The 24,569-nt window shown below is 35.0% G+C and overlaps 1 protein-coding gene across 2 annotated transcripts; it reads left to right on the top strand.

Annotated features, from left to right (window-relative positions):
- The first annotated feature begins 201 nt into the window (after positions 1 to 201).
- LOC145306796 (transformer-2 protein homolog beta-like) lies at positions 202 to 16,752 on the top strand. 2 transcript variants are annotated; one of them, XM_080149094.1, is made up of 10 exons: positions 202 to 336; positions 1,957 to 2,004; positions 3,060 to 3,148; positions 3,727 to 3,798; positions 4,198 to 4,244; positions 12,640 to 12,665; positions 12,756 to 12,826; positions 14,344 to 14,415; positions 15,471 to 15,564; positions 15,890 to 16,752. In XM_080149094.1, exons 1-10 carry the CDS (start codon positions 296 to 298, stop codon positions 16,041 to 16,043), a joined length of 714 nt encoding a protein of 237 aa, XP_080005220.1. In that variant the 5' UTR covers positions 202 to 295; the 3' UTR covers positions 16,044 to 16,752. The 2 variants fall into 2 exon arrangements, with proteins under 2 accessions (XP_080005220.1, XP_080005219.1); XM_080149093.1 differs by lacking the exon at positions 12,640 to 12,665 and having other exon boundaries at positions 203 to 336; positions 12,730 to 12,826.
- The last annotated feature ends 7,817 nt before the right edge of the window (positions 16,753 to 24,569 follow it).

The following is a 24,569-nucleotide window of genomic DNA, read 5'->3' as shown; positions in this document are numbered from 1 at the left end:
ATTTCTCCTATTTTTCTAGCCCATGCCGGCAATCACCTTACCTGACTTAACCTTACCTACAACAATCTTTACAAAAGCAACTGTGAAAACTGAATATATATTTCTGTCTGTATGATATGTGCGTCTATCTATCCATGTGTCTGTCAATCTGTCTCTGTTCATCTATCAATCTGTATGATAATCTAATTGTCTATCTTTCTGTTTATTTGTGTCTATATATCTCTATGTATCTATCCATCTGTCTATCTGTCAGCCGCGCGCGGATATTATAAACTATTAACTTCAGAGCTAAATTATGCGGTCACATAGCCGCAGTCGCACACGTGAGAGATCAAGGTAAGCAAATTTAGGCATGTTAGAATTGTCCTATCCATTTCAAACCTTGCATATATGGTGATTCCTGTAATGGTAAGGCACGATTTAGAAAGAGTACCAAGTCTATAATCGTTACCACAACGTCTGTATGTCTATACATTTAAAACTTGCTGTTTATTAACAACAGTTAGGTACCTATTCATTTAATTTTTTGAATAATTCCTATTGAAACTAGGTAGTTGTAAGCAAAGCATCTCTATAATAAAGTCCTTAAAAATGTTAGTGTGTCCATAAACAGTATCCTGTATATAAATAGTTTTGCAACAAATTTTACTTACAATTTTGTTTAGACTTATACATTTATCTTCTGCTTATTCAGTTATGACCACTATACATACAAGAGTCAATTTTAGTTTGTCATACCTAGGGAAATTCGCTAGATGCTAATCTTTACATAACATGTCCGTCAGTTCTTTAATATAAGCATAGCCGTCCAACGGGATTTTTATCACCCCTCAAACATCGAAATTACCTCTTTCTACCGTTGAAAACTTAACCCCCCCCCCCCCCCCCTCAATTCAAAAAAGCTTGCCTGTCCTTGAGTAAAATGGTTTGAACAGAATCTTCTTTTAAGGGCCTTGACGACCCCCCCCCCCCCCCCACCAAAGAAAAAAAATAGTTATTGACCCTTTCATCATCCTATGAAATATTGTCACTTCCTAAAGTTTTTCTCTATTTTCGCCTTCCAAAGACATTGTTTATCACCATATGAGGTTAAAACTTACCTATCAGACAACCAACCCTTTGATTTTATGACTTTTGTCTAAAATTCATATAGTACCTACCTACCTATCTTAAGTATTAGTCAGGGAAAGACATACGGACATGCAGAGAAATGTATGAACTTTTTGGTTATTTTTTTCTGGGGTGTAGACTGTAGGTATATTTTTACAAAATCTCCACCTCCCTTTTCTTTTGAGGAGGTAGAAGGGAAAGATATTTTCTATATAGAATGGTGTAAGAAATGGTGGGAGAGAGATTTCATTATTTTTTCGGGGGAGGGGGGGGGGTGGTTAATAATAAAGGGGGGGGGGGGGGCGAAAGTGACACTTTTAGAAACCAAAACTAAGAGTCAACAAAGGAACTCAACTAAAAAAAGGGTTACAGGTCTGAGATTTTGCATGGCAGTTGCTTTATAGGGGTACAATATGGAACTGTGAAGAAACGGCGGCGCAACCGCCGAAAACCGCCGTTTCCCGCCGTAATTTTTGTTTCCTTTTCTCGGCGGTTTTCGGCGGTTGCGCCGCCGTTTCTTCACAGTTCCATATTGTACCCCTATAAAGCAACTGCCATGCAAAATGTCAGACCTGTAACTCTTTTTTTTAGTTGAGTTCCTTTGACTTTTAGTTTTGGTTTCAAAAAGTGTCACTTTCGCCCCCCCCCTTTATAAGCAATTTTTGGCCTCGTCTCAAGCCCCTTACATTTGATTTTACTTTTAATATTAGTCATCAATGAAGTCAGAATTTTACTACCTAGGGTTGGGGGTAGGTAGATTTAAAAGTTTCCCGAGAAAATAGTCTAAAACCTTCTAAGAGAGTTTCATTTATTTTCACATGAAATCTAATCTTAGTTGTTTTTTAGGTCTCGGTCCCGATCCCGCAGGTCTTCCAGGTCTCGCAGCCGTTCCAGGTATCTTTAGACGGGACATACATATGAACATTTGAAATTAAGGATAGACAGTCAGGCACCAAGTTACTCTAACATCTGTATTATGATTTGAGGGAGGATACAATGAAATATAAAAAGAACTACTACCCATATTTTTATTACCACTAGGTATCTCGTTAATCGTAAGCTTTAAAAATTATTATTATGATTATTTGGGTACACAACACAGTAATTCCCATAGGAGTCCACCTCTATACAACTATCTAGAAGAGGATTGTAGCCGCTATACACATTTCCAGTATGGCTTCGAAACCGATTGATATCCGCTAGATTAGAACCGGTTCTCATCAATCTGGAAAAATCATGTAAAGCAACATATTTTAGACAATTTTCCACAAATATGAAATTAATACCAGTTTTATTAGCCCGGGCCTTCGGCCCTTAGTAGATAACAAAATTAGATTTAATTGAACTTTTAATTTTTATTTCCGTGGAAAATTGCCTGTAATATGAAGTTATACAAGATATACAGTATGGCTGAGAACCAGTTCTAATCCAGCGAATATTAATCGGTTTCGAAGCCATACTGGAATAGTTATTTATAGTATTTTCGTGATACATTGTTAAATGTTGGAAGAGTTTTCATTTTAATATCCGCGGAAAGCTGTTTATAATACGATGCGATATATAACTATTCAAGTATGGCTTTGAAACCGATTAATATCCGCTGGATTGGAACCGTTCTAGGCAATATACCTAAAAATCATGTATAGCATCGTATTACAGACAATTTCCCACGAATATTAAAATAAAAATCATACAATTAATACCTACCAGTTTCATTAGCCCGGGCCTCTGTCTAACAAAACTGGTTGTAAACTTATCATTTTAATATTCGCGGAAAGCTGTCTATAACATGATTGATTATTACTGGCGCATCAGAAATAATCGCAACTAATGGATATTACCATCATTGTTTCCAATATGGCTTTGAAACCGAGTAATATCCGCTGGTTTAAAACTTGTTCTTAGTTATACTATCCGCGGAAAGTTGTCTATAATACGATTATTTGCAGGCGGACCAGATCCAGATCCCGGTCTCGTGGGGGTGGAGGCGGAGGAAGGAGGGGATACTCCCCAATGTCATCCCGCCGCAGACATACTGGTAAGCAAGCATCCAGGGATCTAAAGGGATAGGACAATGGTCGATAAATTGATGTACAAACCGAATGCTTATAAACAAAATTACCCCTTCCTTAGCATAAAATTAGTGGTTGGGCTGTTTATTAAACTTAAATCTAAAAATTAGATAGCCTTAAACCACCAAGGGACCTATGTGAATCCTATCTAAAATAGAGAACCCGATCAGTTAAGTAGTTAGCGAGATCTTTTGGTACAAACATCCTGTTACTTTATTATAATACTAGCGGCTTCGCCCCTAGCCTCTAGAGGCTTTTTCCCCAATAGGTGATTTAGAAAAAAAATAAGTTTCTGGTGCTGCCATTTATTGTGAAGTAACTGCCTAAAAATATTTTTTTTTGGGGGGGTGGGATTTTCATGTTTGGGGGGTTGGGGCTGTCCCACCCCCTAAGAAAATAGCTTAAAAACACCAGAGGATTAATAGGTATATACCCTGAAGAGTAGAATCCGAGCGGTTCAGTAGTTACCAAGATCTTAAGGGACAGACGAACGGGCGGACAGACAAACATCGTTATACTTTGTATTATAGATTATATTTTTCAGGAAATCGTGACAACCCAACACCAAGTCGTTGTCTGGGAATATTTGGTCTCAGTCTCTACACAACTGAAAAAGGAATTCATAATCATCAAGTTCAGGGTGGGCATACAAAAAACCCACCCAAAAAAACCACCCAGGGTTTTTCAATAAAACCCCCATAAAAACCCTTAAAACCCTGGGTTTTTAAGGGTTTTTGGGTTGAGTTTTTAAGGGTTTTTGGGTTGGGTTGGGCTTTTTGAAAAAACCCTGGGTTTTTCCCCACCCTGATCAAGTTGAGTGTACTAATGTTTCAACCACTAATTGTAATCTTCTAAAAAAAGGATAATTTTGTGTATCAATATTGAGGATGCAAATTTATGGGCCATTGAGTTTCTTGTTACCACCCGGTGGCAACTGGCGAGACTTTTCTTATAAGATTTATATTGGTTGAAAATATTGGACACTACCAGAATGATTATTGATTGATTGTATTAGAGTTGGAAAAAGAGTTTGGCAGGTTTGGTCCCATGGAAAAAGTCCAGGTATGTTTCATCCAGTATTAGCTTCCAAACCGATCAATATCCTCTGGATTAGAACCTGTTCTAAGCCATAAAGAAAAATCATTTATTGTATCGTTTTACATCCATTTTTATATGAATATTAAAATGTATAATCATAGGAATAAAAACAGTTTTGTTAGCCCATGCCTTCGGCATCTCGGGGCTGAAAAACTTATTTTTATCTTATTGTACATTTTAATATCCGCGGAAAGCTGTTTTATAATACGATGCGATGAATATTATGTAAACTACATTTATAGGGCATATATTTGAAAGAATTTCAATTTTCTACCATGTAGTTTTTAAAGTATTAAAATTTGATAATCGTATCATTGTGATTTCTGTAGGTTGTGCTCATACCTGCATTACTTTTCAAAATCTTCAGTGGCACCAAAATAATAAGATCTTCATGAAGACCTTGATCTTCATTTTTTTCCGCGTATATAAGGGTAATTTTTTTCGCGTACAAAAAAAAGGTCATAGGTAGATGTTGTATTCAAATGCTCTTATTAAGTCAAGCTGTTCTTAATCATGGACCATTTCATTATTATACAATGGGTTATCATTAAGAAAAATAACTTAATAAGATTATTTGATTACAACTCAACACTCAACTTAAATAACCCTGTTTATGATTGTATAATGGGGGTGTAGTTCCACTACCCCTAGGAAGCTCTGTCTTTTGCAAGTAGTGTCTTTTACAAGCTGTGTCTTTTCTCTTACAAGCTCTGTCTTTTGTGGATTCTGGCCTTACAAAAGACACAACTTGCAAGAGAAAAGACAGAGCTTGTAAGAAAAGACAGGCTGCAAATGAACCTGTTTTTACAAGTTCTGTCTTTTCTCTTACAAGCTGTGTCTTTTCTTTGCAAGTTTTGTCTTTTAAAAGGCCAAAATTCACAAAAGACAGACCTTGTAATAGAAAAGACAAAACTTCTAAGAGCTTGTAATAAAACCTCTGTCTTTTGTGATTGCAAGTTGTCTTTTCTCTTACAAGCTCAGTCTTATGCGGATTTTGGCCTCTCAAAAGACAAAACTTGCAAAAGAAAGACACAGCTTGTAATACAACCTCTGTCTTTAGTGATTGCAAGTTGTGTCATTTTCTCTTACAAGCTCTGTCTTTTGTAGATTTTGGCTTCTCAAAAGACAAAACTTGCAAGATAAAAGACACAGCTTGTAAGAAAAGACAGGACCTGTTTTTGCAAGTTCTGTCTTTTCACATACATGCTGTGTCTTTTCAATGTCAGTACAAGACAGAGCTTGTAATAGAAAAGACAGAACTTGCAAAAACAGGTTCATGTCTTTTGTGAGGCCAGAATCCACAATAGACGGAGCTTGTAATAGAAAAGACAAAACTTGCAAGAGAAAACCCACAGCTTGTAATACAATCTTTTCGTGTCTTTTCTATTACAAGCTCTTTCTTTTGAGGATTTTGGCCTCTCAAAATAGACAACTTGCAAGAGAAAAGACAGAGATTGTAAGAAAAGACAGGACCACAAATGAACCTGTTTTTGCAAGTTCTGTCTTTTCTCTTACAAGCTGTGTCTTTTCTATAACAAGCCTTTTCTCTTGCAAGTCGTGTGAGGCCAGAATCCACAAAAGACAGAGCTTGTAATAGAAAAGACAAAACTTGCAAGAGAAAAGACACAGCTAGTAATACAACCTCTGTCTTTTCTCTCACAAGTCGTGTCTTTTGTGAGGCCAGAATCCACTAAAGACAGAGCTTGTATTAGAAAAACAAAACTTGCAAGAGAAAAGACACAGCTTATAATACAACCTTTGTCTTTTGTCTTACAAGCTCTGTCTTTTCTCTCTGTGTCTTGATAGTTTAAATACCGGCACCCCAAGCAAGGAGAGTACTACCAGATGCCTGACTGACACCCTGGCGAAGACTAGACATTGATATCTCAACCCTTACTCCCGTAGAAGAGCACCAAAGACAAGGTACCAGCACTAGTGCTAGTGTCAAATCTGATACAGTAGTCAATCTGACTGTAAGTCAGACTACCTGTATACTCGCTCTGGTATCTCGTCTTTGGCAGAATACTAGCGGAGCTAGGGTTGAGATATAACTTTGTGTGATCATTCTTGATGGCATTTAGAGCATCTTTTATTAAAGCAAGTTTGAGCTGGGTCCACTCCTTCTACCGGTTAAGGTTGTCTGACTTTGGGGCACTCGTATGAGTACTTAGAGTGACTTTAGACTTTGGGTTTAAATGGTATCCATAGACATTAGACATCAAAATAATTTCTGTATCTCATCTGTGGCCTGAGCTCGACCTGTTTTGTCAACCCTCGGTAGCGCTTTTCTCACTCCCAACCCTATCCCCCATATACGCAACCCCTATACAGTACTCGCTCCGATTCCTCGTCTTCGGTGCTCTACCAGCGGAGGTAGGGTTGAGATAATTCTTAACGGCATTTAGAGCATCTTTTATTAAAGCAAGCTTAAGCTGGGTCCACTCTTTCTACCAGTTAAGGTTGCCTGACTTTGGGGCACCCATACGAGTACTAAGAGTGACTTTAGAGTGACTATATGTTCAAATGGTAACTACTAGTAGAATCTCATAAAGAATTCATAGACACCAAAAGAATTTCTGTATCTCATCTGTGGCCTGAGCTAGACCTGTTTTGTCAACCCTTGGTAGCACTTTTTTCGCTCCCTACCTTTTCCCCTGTATACACAACCACTATACCGTACTTGCTCCAGTACCTCGTCCTTAAGCTCTACCAGCAGAGGTAGGGTTGAGATATCAACACCAAACTTGGTGTGGACATTCTTGTGTGCTAGTAGAATTCTATAAGCTCTCCGTAGACACCAAAACGATCTCTGTATGTCATCTGTAGCCTGAGCTAGACCCGTTTTGTCAACCCTAGCCACTTGAACACTATTGAACACCATTTCGTAGTCAATGTGACTACTAGTATGCTTGCTCCAGTTCCTCGTCTTTGGGAGTCTACTAGGCTGCCTATAGTAGACTCAGCTTATCCAAACTTTGTATGTGGTATCTCAAGGCATCATAGATATTATCACGTCGAAGTAAAGTGCCCTCTCAGACAACTGTAGTCAAACCGAGGACTCTAAGCTGAAATCTTGGAAATACTGGTGTCAGCCTACCATTTTCAGGGTACCCTAAGGGCAGTTTAGAGTGACATTAGACTATGGGTTCAAATGGTAACTTTTAAGTACTCTAAATGCTCAGCATGGCAAGCTAAACAACTTTTATAAAAGCCTTTTGGACAATTTTTGACTCCTTAGGGGGGTTAGTGACCCCCAAGACAAGAACCGAGAAATTTTCGAAACTTGAGTTCTTTTATGAATATTTTTGCCCATAAAATCAGTTCTAGGCAACCAAAACCACTTCTCAAGTGTTTTTGGTGTCAGGGAACTATGCTGGTTCATATTAGATAAAAAAAATTGCGATGTCAAAATTTTGACCCAAAACCCAGATTTTGAGATTTTTAGTCTCTGACTTTGGGGGGGGGGGGGGCACCCTCCCCTTGAAAGTTGGACTAGAGACTTTCCAAGCTGAGCTGTGTCTGAGCTAGGAGGTGCTCAGACAAATGCCCAAGAGTATCTGTATCAAATTTGAAGTCATTATCTCAACTTTAAAATGTTTTACAGCACTTTTACAAAAACCCTCCATAATGGCCATTTTTGGCAAAAAAAAATGAAAAAATCATTGATTTTCATCAAAAATTATTTTGTCCTAAAAATCATCATAAATCATCTCAATGGACCCAAAACTAAAATTTAATGCCTTTGGCCTGATCAATTTTTTTTTATTTGAGATATGACTTTACCAAGCTAGGAGATGATAGTCAGATGCCTAACAGACACTATACAAAAGACTAGAGGTCTATATCTCAACTGTAGTCTGACTTTTCCAACTTTTTGTTCGATTTAGGGAAAATAGACCTACCAAGGATTATTCATACAAAATTTCAGATAAAAATTCGAATTCTAAGTGCCATTTATACATTGATTACGAGATGGTTGCATTAAAAACCCCCCCCTTAATAACCTTATCTTTGTCAGAAACTTAGATTGCTGGTAACTGATTACATTTTTACAAAAAAAACACCACATTTCATAGTCAAAATCGATGAAAATAATTTGATTTAAATTGCATTTTTAACCCATTAGTACCGAACCAGGCATTAAAACCCGGTTCTGAAAAATGGAAAAAAATAACTGTTTCCGGCTTCATAATTGCATCATTCTCAGTATGAATCCCCCCTCTACTACTCTGGCTTTCATTTCCCCCTGGAGCAGGCAGTTTAGCTTACTTCCGTTTGCTGGTATAGCTCACAAATTTGAAAATCTAAACTTTTTTGTTTTTATAGTAAAGTCGCTGATTTTTTTCATGATATCTAATGTTTATTGACAAGTACATCTATTTGTGAATTCGTTTTATTCAAACTATCATTTTTTATATGATTTTTTATCGTTTTTTTACACCCTATTATGACCCAATTCGGCTTGGCCATAAATACCCGACAGTTTTAATTACCGATTTTTATTACCCGGTTTTAACTTTCAACCAATAAAGTAACAGTTTACGTCATTAGTAAGGGTTTGAGCCACCCTAATAACCCTAGTAATCTCTATATGTGTCACCCAATAGTTTTATGCTCGTTTTCTGATATGTAACACCCAAATTTTATATGTTCTTTTTTTGTAGTGTGTGTCTTTTAAACCGAGTTTTTTTAACCGAAAAGGGTGGTACCTATAGCCAAAACACTAAATTTGAAATAAATCGCTTTGTATATTACTTGTAGCTCTATAGATTACATGAGGTTGTGTAGTTTTCAATTACGGATTGTATCAAAGTTCTAAAAAGTGTTCATCTCACTTTGGGCGTTCAAAAATTATATTTTTCGATTTTTGGTCGAAAAAAACAGGTTTTTACTACAAAACCGGGTTTTAATGCCCGGGGAAACCGCCCAAAAGGGGTCATGATGCCTGGTTGGTATTTATGGCCAGGCCGAAACGGGTTTTTTGCAACTTTCCTGTGCATGCCACTAGAGCAAAACAAAAAAATTGGATTTCCGTTTTTACCATTATAAAGCTTCCCTGAGATTTTCAGCTCAATCGGCCCATAAAAGTGGCGCTCAGCACTAATGGGTTAAACAAAAATCATAGCGGAAACAAAGGGGGAAACTAATACAATCTCAGCTGTGATTGGTTGAAGTCGAGATACCGGAGTCCAAGTTTTGGAGTACCACAGTTCAGGGCGCCCTAAGTGCTCTATGATATGTGATATGCTCTCTGATACCTAATGGTGCCCTGTACCAAGTTTGGTTAAGCTTAGTTTTCTCTAGGCTGCCTGGTAGACTCCCAAAGTCGAGGTATCAATATGAGCGCTAGTGTTAAACGCTACACAGTAGTCAAACTGACTTACCCATATACTCACTCCAGTTCCTCGTCTTTTGCAGTCTACCAGCAGAGCTAGGGTTGAGATATCAAAACAAACTTAGTGTAGACATTTTAGACACTTTTTTTGCTCTTTCGTACACCATTCCTTAGTCAAGTAGACTACCGTATACTCGCTCCGGTATACCCTCTTTGGCGTACTACTAGCAGAGGTAGGGTTAAGATATCAACACCAAACTTGGTGTGAACATTCTTGACAGCATTTAGAGCATCTTTTATTAATAACTGTTTCAGATTGGGTCACTCCTTCTGCCGGTTAAGGTTGCCTGTCTTTGGAGTGACTTAAAACTATGGGTTCAAATGGTGACTGCTAGTAGAATCTCAAAACGAATCCATAGACACCAAAAGAATTTCTGTAGCACATCTGTGGCCTGAACTGGACCCGTTTTGTCAACCCTCGCCACCACTTTTCTTGCTCTTGACTACTGTAAAGTGTTTGACACTCAAGCTTGTGCTGGTTCCTCGTCTTTGGCGCTCTACTATGGGAGTAAGGGTTGAGATATTGACGTCTAGTCTTCACCAGGGTATCAAGGCGCTGAGAGAGAAAAGACAGAGCTTGTAAGACAAAAGACACTGCTTGTAATACAACCTCTATCTTTTGTGATTGCAAGTCGTGTCTTTTCTCTTACAAGCTCTGTCTTTTGTGAATTCTGGCCTCACAAAAGACACAACTTTCAAGAGAAAAGACAAAGCTTGTAATAGAAAAGATACAGCTTGTAATACAACCTCTGAAGTTGTGGCCAAAGATTAAACTGACAGGCTATCATAATCATTGCAATAAACTTTTTACACCTTGAATATCATGTTCAGAGATAAAAAATGTATTCATTTGCATTATCATTTAAATTAATAAATAATCTTTTTATATATTAATTTTACTTCATGGCAAATCTGTAATTGTAATCAGTAAAATTCTCAATTTGTGTCAGAAATTTTTTTAATATCTTTAGAAAATCCACGCTTAAAATATGAAGATCCATGCTTTAAAAATGAAGATAAAAGCTTAAAAAATGAAGATACATGCCTTTCAAATGAATATACACGCTTAAAACATGAAGATCCACGCTTTAAAAATAAAGATCCATGCTTTAAAATGAAGATCCACGCTAAAAAATGAAGATTGGCGCTTTAAAAATGTAGATCCACGCTTTAAAAATGAAGATCCAAGTTTTTCAAATGAAGATTAATGCTTAAAAAATGAAAATACATGCTTAAAAAATGAAGATACATGCTTAAAAAATAAAGATTGCTGCTAAGAATATGAAGATTGATGCCTAAAAAATGAAGATTAGCGCTTAAAAAATGAAGATTCATGCATTTAAAATGAAGATTGAAGCTTAAAAAATGTTGATCCATGCTAAAAAAAATGAAGATTTATGCTTAAAAAATGAAAATCCACGCTAAAAAATGAAGATCAACCCTTAGAAAATGAAGATACACGCTTTAAAAATGAAGATACACGCTAAAAGAATGAAGATTTAAGCTTTAAAAACGAAGATCCATGCTTATAAAATGTAGATTGACGGTTAAAAAATGATGATCCACGCTAAAAAATGAAGATCAATGCTTAAAAAATGAAGTTGCAAGCTTTTAAAATGAAGATTGACGCTCAAAAATGAAGATTGATGCTTTAAAAAATCAAGATACTCGCTAAAAAATGAAGATTGACGCTTAAAAAATGAAGATTGACGCTTAAAAAATGAAGATTGATGCTTAAAAACTAAAGATCCACGCTTAAAAAATGAAGATCCACGCTTAAAAAATGAAGATCCACGCTTAAAAATAAAGATACATGCTTAAAAAATCAAGATACATGCTTTCAAAATAAAGATTGATGCTAAAAAAATGAAGATTGACGCTTAAAGAATGAAGATTGGCGCTTAAAACATGAAGATCCACGCTTAAAAAATGAAGATACATGCTTAAAAAATTAAGATCCACGCATAAAAAATAAGATTTTAAAATTTTAAAATGAAGATTGGAGCTAAAAAAAAGAAGATTGACGTGTTAAAAATGAAGAAATAAGCTTAAAAAATGATGATTGACACTTAAAAATGAAGATTCCTGCTTTAAAAATGAAGATCCACGCTTAAAAAATGAAGATCCATGCTTAAAAATTGAAGATACATGCTTAAAAAATGAAGATCCATGCTTAAAAAATGAAGATCCATGCTTTTAAATGAAGATTGGCGCTATTAAATGAAGATTGATGCTAAATAAATGAAGATTAACACTTAAAAAATGAAGATTGACGCGTAAAAAATGAAGATACATGCTTAAAATTGAAGATACACACTTAAAAAATGAAGATACGTGCTTAAAAAATGAAGACCCAGGCTTTTGAAATGAAGATTGGCGCAAATAAAATGAAGATTGACACTTAAAAAATAAAGATACACGCTTAAAAAATGAAGATTGACGCTTTAAAATGAAGATTCCTGCTTAAAAAATGAAAATCCATGCTTTTAAAATGAAGATTTGCGCTAAAACAATGAAGATTGGTGCTAAAAAAATGAAGATTGACGTATAAAAAATGAAGATCCATGCTAAAAAATGAAGATATACGCTTTTAAACTGAAGATACGTGCTTGAAAAATGAACAAGATTTAAAATATTTTACAGATTAGAACTATAGATTTTCCATGAAGTAAAATTAAGATATAATAAGTATTATTTTATGATTTAAATGATAAAATAAGTGAATACTTTGCTATCTGAGAATCTAATATTTATGGTGAAAAATGTTTATTGCTACGCTTATGATCGCGTGTCACGTTTATCAATGGCCAGTCTTCGGTGGCACTTGGGTGGCGAAAACCCAAGTAATGCAGGTATGGTTGACGGACACTCTGGCAGGTCATGTGGCTTTGAATTAATCTATTACGAGGATATCTATCTATCCTTTCTATCTATCTATTCTATCTATCTATCCTATCTATCTAGGTTGTGCTAGACGGACACTCTGGCAGGTCACGTGGCTTTGCATTTATTTACTACAATGTATCTATCTATTTATTCTATCTATCTATCTAGGTGGTGCTTGACGGTCACTCTGGGAGGTCACGTGGTTTTGCATTCATCTACTACGAGGATATAGAGGATGCTACAGAGGCGAGAAATAAGATGACAGGTATGCAGAAGATAGACATCAAATCCTTATAATAAAGTAACAGGATGTGTGTGTGTTTGAATGTTTGTACCGAAGGATCTCGCTAACCGCTGAATCGATCGGGTTCTCCATAACATGGTAGCTTCTCATAGGTAGGGGAGTATGCACGAACGAGAGCAAGTGATTCTAAGCACCTTCCAGCAGTGATTTTAAATGTTTTTTTGTGAATAACTAGGTTTATGTTTAATATCGTATTATCAATTTAGGAAATAAGTTTTATATGAAAAAAACTTTGAAATGTTAGGCATTTTTTTACTACGGAGTTCAAACTGCTGTGACACAAAAGTAAACTTTTTCAATGAAATATATTATTTAGAAAAAGGGATGGTAACTTGTAATATTTTAAACAGTTTTATTAGTGTACTTTCGTTATTTACAGTATTTGATTAGGTTTTGGCGTATTATTTAATATAAACCTTTGAACTCAACAAAACATTTGATGGTCATTACGCTAGTCTCCAAAGTACATAATGATCTTATTCATTATCTTAAAAGCTTTTATAGAAAGGGGGGGGGGGGAATGTGGTGACTCGTCACACGACATAACAGCAATTTTATTTTGGGTGCTACTCCCTTAGTTTTAGAGATAATTGGGTGAAATCTTTTTGATTGTGTCACTAATTACCCCAAGTTTTGGTATCTTAAAAAAAACGGCGGCGGGACCGCCGCTCCCGCCGGCCGCCGCCGTTTTCCGCCGCCACCAAACAATTTTTTTTATTGCATTTCTCGCCGAATTAGGCAATTTGGAATCATTTGAGACCATGTTATTTTTTTCAAAAATTTTCCCCTTTTTTGCGGGGGGGCAGGGGTGCTTGTAAGGGGAAAAATCTGTGACACAATCAAAAAGATTTCATCCAATTATCTCTAAAACTAAGGGAGTAGCACCCAAAATAAAATTGCTGGTATATCGTGTGACGAGTCACCACATTTCCCCCCCCCCCCCCCCTTTTATTGGTTTGTTCATCCAGTTAAGTGTCCACACGCTTCAACCACTATTTTTAACTACAGGAGGGGGGGGTAATTTTGTCTATTATTATTGGGGATGTACATTGTACATCAATTTATTGGCTATTGTCTTATCCCTTTAGATCCCTGGATATTATAAACGATATATACAATATTATAAACACGGAACCTTTATATAAAAAAAACATTATGTCTTGTAAAGCATGGCCGATAGACTGAGTGAAAAATAATTCTATAGGTATTGGATTTTCTCATTTGTAAAATTCAGCTCTCTATCTTAAAATGCAGCTGAGAATATCACATTTTAACTGTAGCGTTACGTACGGACAGACTAAGTTAATTATAGAGTAGCTTCGCTAGTAAAAATATTTCTCATTCAAAGAACAATAACTGAGCCACAAAATACATCGTTTCATCGTATCACAGACATTTGTCCGCGGCTAGCATGGGGCTGACAACCTGTTTTAATCCAGCGGATATGCATCGGATTTGTAGAAAAATTTCTAATTCAGGTACAGATCTGGATGGCAAGAAGATTCGAGTTGATTTTTCCATCACAAAGAGAGCCCACACCCCTACTCCAGGCAATGGCATTGTTTAGTAGGATCTCGGAAATGGCTGGAAAAGTTACAGGATGTCTTGTCTTGTGTGTGTCTGTAGTTTAAGATTTAACTTGTTAATCACTGGACCGAAATGGTTCTACTTTACAGCGAAGCTTCTTATATGTCCAAGGAAGGTTTATAACTATATTGGAGAGGGTCCCTAAAAGAAATTTAGAAAACCATACCCCATCTGAGATCAAATCTTAAGAAGGTAATTTTACCCCTTTAAGAAAAAGTTTGTCTTCTTTTTATGATAAAAATGAATTTAGTTAGAGGCCCTAGAGTGCGTAGCAACTAGAATATATACTTTAAAAAGGGAAGGTAGGTTGTGCTAAAATTCTGTAAAGGGGTGAGTTTTTAGGCTTAACAACAATATTATGACGATAATATTTATTAAATAAGTGTATTCCTTATTGAATAGAACCATAGGTAGACCAAAAATTTATGTATTTATATTTAGTGAATATTATTATTCTACTGTTTTCAAGCCTTAAAACTCACACCTTTTATGGAATTTTTGCACAACCTACCTCCCCGTTTCTCGCGCCACTTTACCCTTTCAATGAAAATTTCCATACCTATCCAGATTTAAAAAAAACTTGGACATTCTTGCTTTTCTCGTGAATACAAGAGGAGGGGGGGGGGAGGTTTGACACTTTTGCGTTAACAGTGATTATAGGCTTTATCTTTGGGCTGAGAGGATAGGTTATTGAAGATAAAATCATTGTTATATGATTAATTTTCCCTTGTTTTAAGGATTTTTGATAGGCCTTCATTTGGTCTCTGGATAGGTAAAAAAAAGTTTAAGAATTACAGGTCAACTTATAAAACAAAATATGCATCTTTTTTTCAAATATGTAAATTACATACATAAAGATGTATAGGTAATTATTTTGTTTTATTAGGTGACTTCTAATTCTTAAAAAAAATTACCTGTCCAGAGACTACCTGGAGGTATGCAGCTACTAAACCTTGAGGCCTGTAGCTCCTGAACCTGGAGGTCTTGAACAATGCCATATGTATTTGTGTTTGTGTAGGTATGTACATGGGTAGACCAACAACAGGATCCAGGAACTCTAGAAGAGGTAGCTCCAGAGACAGAGACAGTAGGCGGAGCAATAGTCCTTATAGGTAATGGATTTTATTATCTTTTTAATTTGCTTTCCATCATTCTCTCTCTATTTCTCTCTCGCTTTCGCCTTTTTAATTTGCTTTCTCTCTCTCCCTCTTTCTCTCTCTCTTTATCTGTCTTTATTTCTTTCCCTCTCTCTCTTTCTTTCCCTCTCTCTTTTTTCTCACTTTTTCTTTCTCTCAATTTCTCTCTTTTTCTTTTTCTCTTTCCCTCTCTCTCTCTTTCTTTTTTCTCACCCCTTTTCTCCCTCTCTTTTCTCTCTCTCTCTAGGTCAACCTCCTTTCATCCAAGAAAAAAAAATACTAAATTCCAAATATATTTCAGGGGTGGAGGTGGTGGGAGGAGAAGCTACAGATCCCGCTCAAGGTCAAATTCTCGGGGAGGGGGGCGCCGGGACCACTCTCCCCCGCCACGCAGGGGAGGGGGCGACTACTCCCCCCGCCGACGTGAAAGATCCTACTCCCCACGAAGATATTAAACCTACAGTTTTGCAACAACAATCTAAATTAAACTTTTTGTCCATTAGATCATACCTATGTTTTTTGCCCTGTTTGGCATTACGGTTTTAATAATGTTACATGCAGAAGTTTTTGCACATTGTTTTTCCCTGCGGAGTGCTATTTTAAATGCTACAAGGCTCGCCCAAACCATACTTTACCTAACCTAAGAATTATTAATACGGTTTCTTATCAAATTAATATTAGTGATGTTTCTGTTTTTTGGCCAATTTAAAGAAAAAATCTTCAAATTTTTTTTTTAAAATCTTTGAATTCTTATTTCTAATTTTCTAATTTTGAAGCAATAAAAAAGACTCTAGAACCCAAACGTAAGCATATTATATTGCAATTTAAATATTGAAAAAAATATTTAGAAAGGGAGGGGGTAAAATTGACGACCTTTTTGTATGCCCCCAAATATCAATTTAGATTTATTTCGCTCGATGGCTATAGGTACCTTATTCATGTTTTTTTTTGTAATTTTATTATGCTAAAGTTACAAGATTTATACAAAAATCAACGTCCCCTCCCTCTTAGCATTATGTTCGTCTTTTTCACACATTTTCCTTAGCCAAGCGCTCCATGTGCATCATTTGGATTTGAACTATTTCAGATTATGTACTTTATTCATAATTTTTTTGTTTGACTTAAAGGATAATTTTCAATAAACGTAATAAAATTAAAATGTAAGTGTATTTTCTTTATTACCTCTTACCTTTAATTACCTCGTACGGGCGGGATTGCAGTCAAGGACCTTATCGACTTGATGTACCGTCCAGGTTCTGGTCCAGCAATCCAGGATAACTAAGGATGACTGGTACACACCCTTCTCTGTCCAAACACCCAAGGATATTAGGTTAAGTAACATCCAACAGACAACCAACTCTCTGTGATGCACGACCTTTGTCTGAGAAGTCCCAACTGTGCATGGTAACGAGTTGCGCCTGTTTTGGGCAAGGCATTCCCCCTACTCTAATTATTAATGTCGCACACCTGACATAGTAGCAGTAGGAACAATTTTTAACGTCTTTAGTTATGACGCAGTGTTGAGCCGAGATTCGAACCTATCACCTCCCCGACGACGAGCAAGTGCGCTACGTGTTGAGCCACGGTCGCGGGTTTTTCTTTATTAGCTTGGCTACTCTATAATTCACTTGGTTTGTCTGTAATGGGATGCTTTTTCTGATCAGGGCAGGGATCTAAAGGGATAAGACAATGGCCGATAAATAGACGCACAGTGTACATCCGTAATGATGATAAATAAAACTACCCCTTCTGTAGATTACAAATAGTAATTGAAACGTTTGGGCACTAAACTTAATGAACAAACTGATCAAAAATAAATAAGATATCCCCAAAATTGGTTGACTAACGAATAAGGAAACGTTACTATTAAACTAGTAATAAACATCCCAATGTCTCCTCACTCACTGCTCTTTTCTTTATTTTAGTTATGTTAATAGTTATTTATTTCATCCCCCCCTCCCTAACAAAATAAACTAGAAGCGAAGATGCTAGTGTGGCTAAATTAAAAAGAAATTTAACTTTGTCCGTCGGTCAGTCTATAATATTCTAACTAGGGTTGGCAATCTGTCTAATTTTTGTACCGGATTCGGATTCTTACAAGAATCCGTCCAAAAATAAAACGGATTCTCTGCGGATTCCGGATTCTTATTTTTTGACGGATTCTAGCAATAATTTAAAAGTCTTTTTAAAAAAATAAATAAAAGAGATTACCGGGTACTGCGTTTTTTCATATTTTCACAGTTGTTTTTCTCCTATTTCTAGACCCTACAGCGGCCAAAATGACTTTGTTAAAAATTAAAATATACATATAATCGGACCAAAAAAAACTCAAAAAGCTAATTTTAGTCTTAACAATTAATAATCCGAATCCGCAATTAAAAAACGGATTCTGGATTCCAAAATTGGGCGGATTCGGATTGCCAACCCTAATTCTCACTGTCATTTTCACGAAAACAATTTTGCCCCACTAAGCGATTAGTTGGGCAATTTTTTTTTAAGAATCCACCTCAGTTGACTCAAAAAAGAAAGAAGGAATATGTGATAAATCTTCAGTTTTAAATCACGAAACCTTTATTTTTTTTAGTTTGAACTAACTAAATTCAGAGAGGTAGGGGACTTAAAGTCCAGGGAGGGAGGGGACAATGGGCTGTTTATTATACTAGTCCCCAAAGTTTTATAAGCAAGATGTCTTATTCGTTGGTTTAACAACCTTGGATACTTTTGGAATTTTGATTATTTTGAGTGTCCAAACGTTTCGACCAATAATTGTTATCTACAGTTGGGGTATTTTTTTGTGTATCATCATTGGTGATGTACATCAATTTATCGGCCATTGTATTATTTAATACCTATATTTGCAACAACTTTTATTTAATGAAATCTTCCAATTTTTAACATGTACAAAATCCCTGGCCCTCTCGGACAGGTTCGAACTCGGGACAACCGGGTAAGAAGACTCGCGTTCTATATACTGAGCTACACGAAACTTCAAAGATGTATTGTAAAAAAAGAAAATGTATTTAAAAAAAGTATTATTCACCAAACCTCGAAGTTTTTTTCATAAACTCTCACCAAACCTCCCTGTTTTTTGGGGTATATGTATTTTGAAGATTTAAAAATTTAAACAAGTTTTTGCACAAAAAAAGCAATATATGGCCTAAAAAATCAAATCAAAAAAAAAAAATTTTAATCTACAAAATAAAAATATTTTAGATACGGAGGTTTCGTGATAAAGAAATAAATGTTCCCCCCCTCTCTCCCTTTTTATCCCACTTCATATGTTCTTCCTGGTCGAAAAGTACATGGACAAAATTTCCTCTGTAAAAGATTTAGCAATATTTCGTATAAATTAAGCAATATTACTTAAAACTATTTAAAAACAGATAAAACATTATATCTAATGTACATGCACATATAATAATCCTAAAAACGATATTCTTTTAACAATTTACATCAAAAAACAGTAAAGAAAAAAAGACAATAGAATAAATCAATTTCATTTTCTCACCAAACTCTCACCAAACCTCCCTGTTTTTTGGGGTATATGTATTTTGAAGATTTAAAAATTTAGACAAGTTTTTGCACAAAAAAAGCAATTTATGGCCTAAAGAATCAAATTGAAAAAAAATTTTAAATCTACTAAATACAAATATTTTAGATACGGAGGTTTCGTGATAAAGAAATAAATGTTACCCCCTCTCTCCCTTTTTATCCAACTTCATATGTTCTTCCTTCCCTATTTCCTCCTTATATCTCCTCCCCCCACCTCCTTAATTTTTATATAATTCTTGCTGGTGTTCTTGGTAGGGTGGTTATCGCACTTGCTTCTTAATGTGAAGATATCGGGTTCAATTCTTGGCAAATATTCTGTAAATTTTGTTTTCACTTTCTCTCTCTCTTTTTCACTTTCTCTCTTTTTCTCTCTCTTTCTCTTTTTCACTTTCTTTTTCTCTCTCTCTCTCTCTCTCTCTCTCTCTCTCTCTCTCTCTCTCTCTCTCTCTCTCTCTCTCTCTCTCTCTCCTCTCTCTCTCTCCTCTCTCTCTCTCTCTCTTAATTTGTATAATTAATAATTAATTTTACACAATTTATACCGGCATTCTTGGTATGATGGTTATCATATTTGCTTTTAAATATGAATATAGCATGTTAAAATCTCGGTGAATGTTATGAAATTTTTTTTCACTTTCTCTCTTTTTCTCTCTCTCTCTCTCTCTCTCTCTCTCTCAGGTAAGGACAATAGAAGAAAAAGGTTGATATTCAGACAATGGACTGTTATATACTCACGAATTTTTAATAGGCCTCTAAACAGCGTTCGTGGCACAGAGGTAACGTGTTTGTCTATGGCTGAGAATATTTAGGATCGATTCCTGAGTGAGTTCTTACTTTTAAAAAAAAATAATTTTGAGAAAATTTTTCGTGGATTTCCAGTCAGATTAGAACCTGGAATTTAGAAATGGCAAGCTAGAGTGTAAAACACTAAGACATGCAGGATACATATTTCAGTGCAATTTTTTAATAATATATAATAAAATTTGTATTTGATATTCCCTGACCCTAAATACATTCTCACTTTAATATTCCAGTATTGCTTCGAATCCGAATTAGAACCGGTTCTTAGCCATACTGAAAAATATATATATGCATCGTATTATATCCAGTTTTCTATGAATATAAAAATGTACAATCATTTGAGATTAAAGCCAGTGTTATATAATAATAGTTAATGATACGATGCTAAATAACTATTATATTACTCCCCCCTCTCCAACCCCCTTGAAATATTTTTGATTCATAAATGAATTAATCGATTCGTGAAATTGATATGTAATAAGGAAAGAATAATTTGTTGTCAACGGAATTTTGGATAAAAAATGTGTAACCAAGCAAGACTAGAACCTGGATTTTAAGGATGACAAACCAGCGTGTTAACCCATGCGCTATTTAGGAAAGGATTTTTCACTCAAATTTTAAGCTAATAATTAAGAAAATTTAATACAAAAGCTTGGAAGTAAAATGCTTTTTCATGCACTAGCATCTAGAGGCTTTCTATTGGAATATCTTATAAGTAGCCAAAAACCATCCCATATCTTAAAACTAATAATTACATTAGCCTATAACCATCCTAAACCCTCTGTGAAACTTTCCTCAAATGGAGAACTCAATCGGTTCAGTAGTTATTGATCCATTAAGCTTCAGACCAAAAAAACATTACTTTATATAATAGGATATACAGAAAATATGTTTTTCTATGAATATGTTAATATTTATATTTTATGATGGATTTTATAGATGTCGTTCTCTAAGTCATACGCAGTCATATTCAATGTTGAAGGGTGACGCAAATTCAGATTTCAAATCAACCATAGAAGAAATTAAACAAAAAAGCTAAAACCCTTTTTTTTGTTAAAATTAATGTTTCAGGATGATGATTTTTATAAGAATCAATATCAATAATGTATCATAACAGAAGGAAACAATTATTTTCACCAATTTATCTAAACCTGGATGGTACATCCAGGCATTTCTAGTCTCTTTATATCCCTGATACCTTATGCTCAGCTCATAACTCGCTTACATTAGACAAAAATAACTTTTTTTAAAGCGAAGCTTTTCTTTAATTAGGGTTGGTCCGTCCGTAATGGATAGCTTTTTTCATTAATTTAGGCATGGTAGAATTATCCTATCGATTTCAAACTTTGCATGATAATTCCTGTAGTAGTACGGTACGTTTTTGAAGCATAGCAACTCTATAATCATTACCAGAATGTCCATTCGTCCATTTTAAACATGTTGATTTTTAACTTTTTAATACAATTTTTCATGTGATATAATCATCCGATTTATCTAATTTTAGGAGTACTGATTCCTATTACAATAAGGTACAATTTTATAAGCGAAACATCTCTATAATCAAGTCCTAAAAATGTCAGTATGTCCTTAAACAGTATTCTGTATTGCAACAAATTTACCTATGTATAATTTTGTCAAAACTTATATATTTATATTTTGTATATTCAGTTTTGACACTCTACAAGAGTTGAAGTTCGTCTGTCATACAGTTTCAAAGCTTCGCTTTTATGGATGTTGTCATCCTTGTTTAAATTTTGATTCCTGTGGTGATAATTGTTCAAAATTTTTGTAACTCGATATTCTTGTCTAGACAAGACAAGGATGATAACATATCCTATTATATAAAGTAGTAACCTTTTTTGTCTGTAGCGAAGGATCTCGCTATCCGCTGAACCGATATGGTTCTCCTTTAGAGTGAAGCTTCTTATAGGTCCCAGGGCGGTTTTAGGCTGTTTAATTTTAACAAAAAAGTCGTTGTAAGGTTTTAAGTTATTTTTCTGCACTTTCATGTCCCTTCTAATATCCCTAGATACTAGGGACGCAGCCGCTAGTGTATAAGTAAAGCCCTTAAATCAGACGATAGAACAAACGAACATGAACACCTATAGTGTGTCGAAACTTTATAAGCATTAGACTATAAAAGTTGGAAAGATTTTTAATCAATATAATAGATTTGAAATCTGCATAAAATTTTAAGGATTTTTTATAAAATTCGTTTTTTATATAATTCTTTATTTAAAGGCGCAAATACGATTTAAGTTAATAAATTTTGACCAATAGGATAGCTGGATTGGAAACTACCTACGCTCTAATTGGTTGAATGGTGTACGTCACTTAAGCTTCTCCAATCAGAGCGCAGATAGTTTTCAATCCACCAATCACAGATCTCAAAATTATTTAACTTAATTTGTATTTGCGCCTTTAAATAAAGAATTATGTAAAAAATTAATTTTATAAAAAATCCTTAAAATTTTATGCAGATTTCAAATCTATTATATTGATTAAAAATCTTTCCAACTTTTATAGTCTAATAAGCATATCAATATAAAGTTTTAAACAAAATTGTATAAAAAAAAAAGTTTGATTATAGAGATGTTAAAATATTGTTGTCCTAGGAATTATTTTTTCAAAAATAGAAGACGAATAGAATCGTACCTAACTGTTGCAGGAATCATCATCCAAAGTTTTAAATTGATAGGACAATTCTAAATTTAGGCAAGACCTAACCGTTACGGAAGGACGAACGTACAAACAACATTTATAGAACGTTTCGTTTTTAACAAATATAGTGTTAATTGGAGGATAGTTTTGGACAAAATTTGATATAAAATAGTGATGAAAGACTAGAAAGGTTTAAAAAATTTGATTTAGAATAGAATTTATTAACTAATGCAATAGATACATTTAATTATTAAATATACATTATACATGATCATTTAAAAAATGTATCCCTTTAATTGATTTTATTTTTGTTAAAAAATCCGTCAAATTTAAGATGAAAAATCCTTGAACTTTAAAGATTAAAGTTTAGTTTTTAATATCTGAAAAATGGAAATGTAATAAGAATTAACTAAGGTAAAATAGATTAATTAACAAGGATGATAACATCCATAAATGCGAAGCTCAAAGATGAAGGACAAACGAACATAAACAATTGTTGAGTGACAGCCAGGGAGGGAGTCAGGACTTTAATCTAAGTGGGGTTAATTTTGTTTATCTAAGTCGTGTGTAAATTATTATCCAGTATGGCCTAGAAATCAATTCTCAGCCACACTGAAAAATCATTTATTTAAGACAATTTTCAACGAAAAATAAAATAAAAATCAAAACCAGTTTTCTTAGAGCTGAGGGGCCAAAGGCCCGGGGCGGTTAACATAACTGGTTGTAATCTTTTTAATACTTTATTTTATTATCCGCAGAAAGCTGTCTATAATACGATGGCTTTTGTCAAATAATTTTCTTAAACAAATGCTGTGAGTATTTGCACAACATTATTACCATTTCCTCATAAGGGCGGGATTCTCCTTTGATTTAAGTGATCATCTAGAGAATCCAGAGCTAGATCTTTAAATGTGTAGCCGCTGCCGTAGCTGTCGCCAGTGCTGCAAATATAACATGGATTTTTAAAAGATTTTACAGCAATGCCAGTTATCCGAGAAATATGGATCTCTAAAATCTTCTAGAGCCCACCCAAAAATAATTTTTTTTTTCTTTAAATTTAATTTTATTTGGCCACGGCTACGAGTAGCCAATTTGATTTAAAGATAGCTTTTAGGTTATTGGCTGTACCTCTGGCAGCGGCAACGGCTACACATTTAAAGATCCAACTCAGAGCACCATCCACTTGAAAAGAGATGAGATACTCTTACACCCAAGAATATTACGTTAAGTAACATCCATCATACTACCAACCCTTTGATTGCAAGATCTTTTTCTGATAAGTCCTAACTGTGCATGGTAGTGAGCTGCGCCTGTTTATGGGCCAAGGCATTCCCCCCTATATATGTCGCGCACCTAACATAACATCAGTAGGAACCATTTTTAACGTCTTTAGTTATGACGCGGTGTCAGCCCGAGATTCGAACCTATCACCTTCTCGACGACGAGCGAATTCGCTACGTGTTGAGCCATGATTGCAAGTATATTGCACAAAATACTGATATTAGTTAAGTTTTAAAAGCGAAGCTTTTATATAAATAGGGTCAGTCCGTCCGTCCATAAGCTAGTGTAACGGTTAGATCCTTTCGTTAATTTAGACATGCCAGAATTGTCCTATCGATTTCAAACTTTGAATGTTGATTTCTGTAACAGTTTGGTACAATTTAGCAAATGTTACCAGAAAGTTCGTACATCTCCATTTAAAACATGTTGATTTTGAAACTTTTTTTACAACAATTTTCTGAGTGTTACAGGCTAAGCATCTGTATAATCGAGTCATAAAAATGTAAGTATGTCCTTAACAATATCCTGTAGTTTAAAAAAATATTTACAATTCAGTTATGACACTCTACAAGTTAATGTTTGTTTGTCATACCGATCCACAGCCACCATCCTTGTTATATCAATTCTAACAATCAAACGAAATATACAGATTACAGACATACCAGAATTATAGAGTAGCTAGTGTATTA

The sequence above is a fragment of the Acartia tonsa genome, chromosome 15, assembly GCF_053477335.1.
Source record: "Acartia tonsa isolate MP-2025a chromosome 15, ASM5347733v1, whole genome shotgun sequence".
NCBI lineage: Eukaryota > Metazoa > Arthropoda > Copepoda > Calanoida > Acartiidae > Acartia > Acartia tonsa.
The sequence above is the reverse complement of the archived record's forward strand: the minus strand, read 5'-3'. Positions and strand labels throughout refer to the sequence as shown.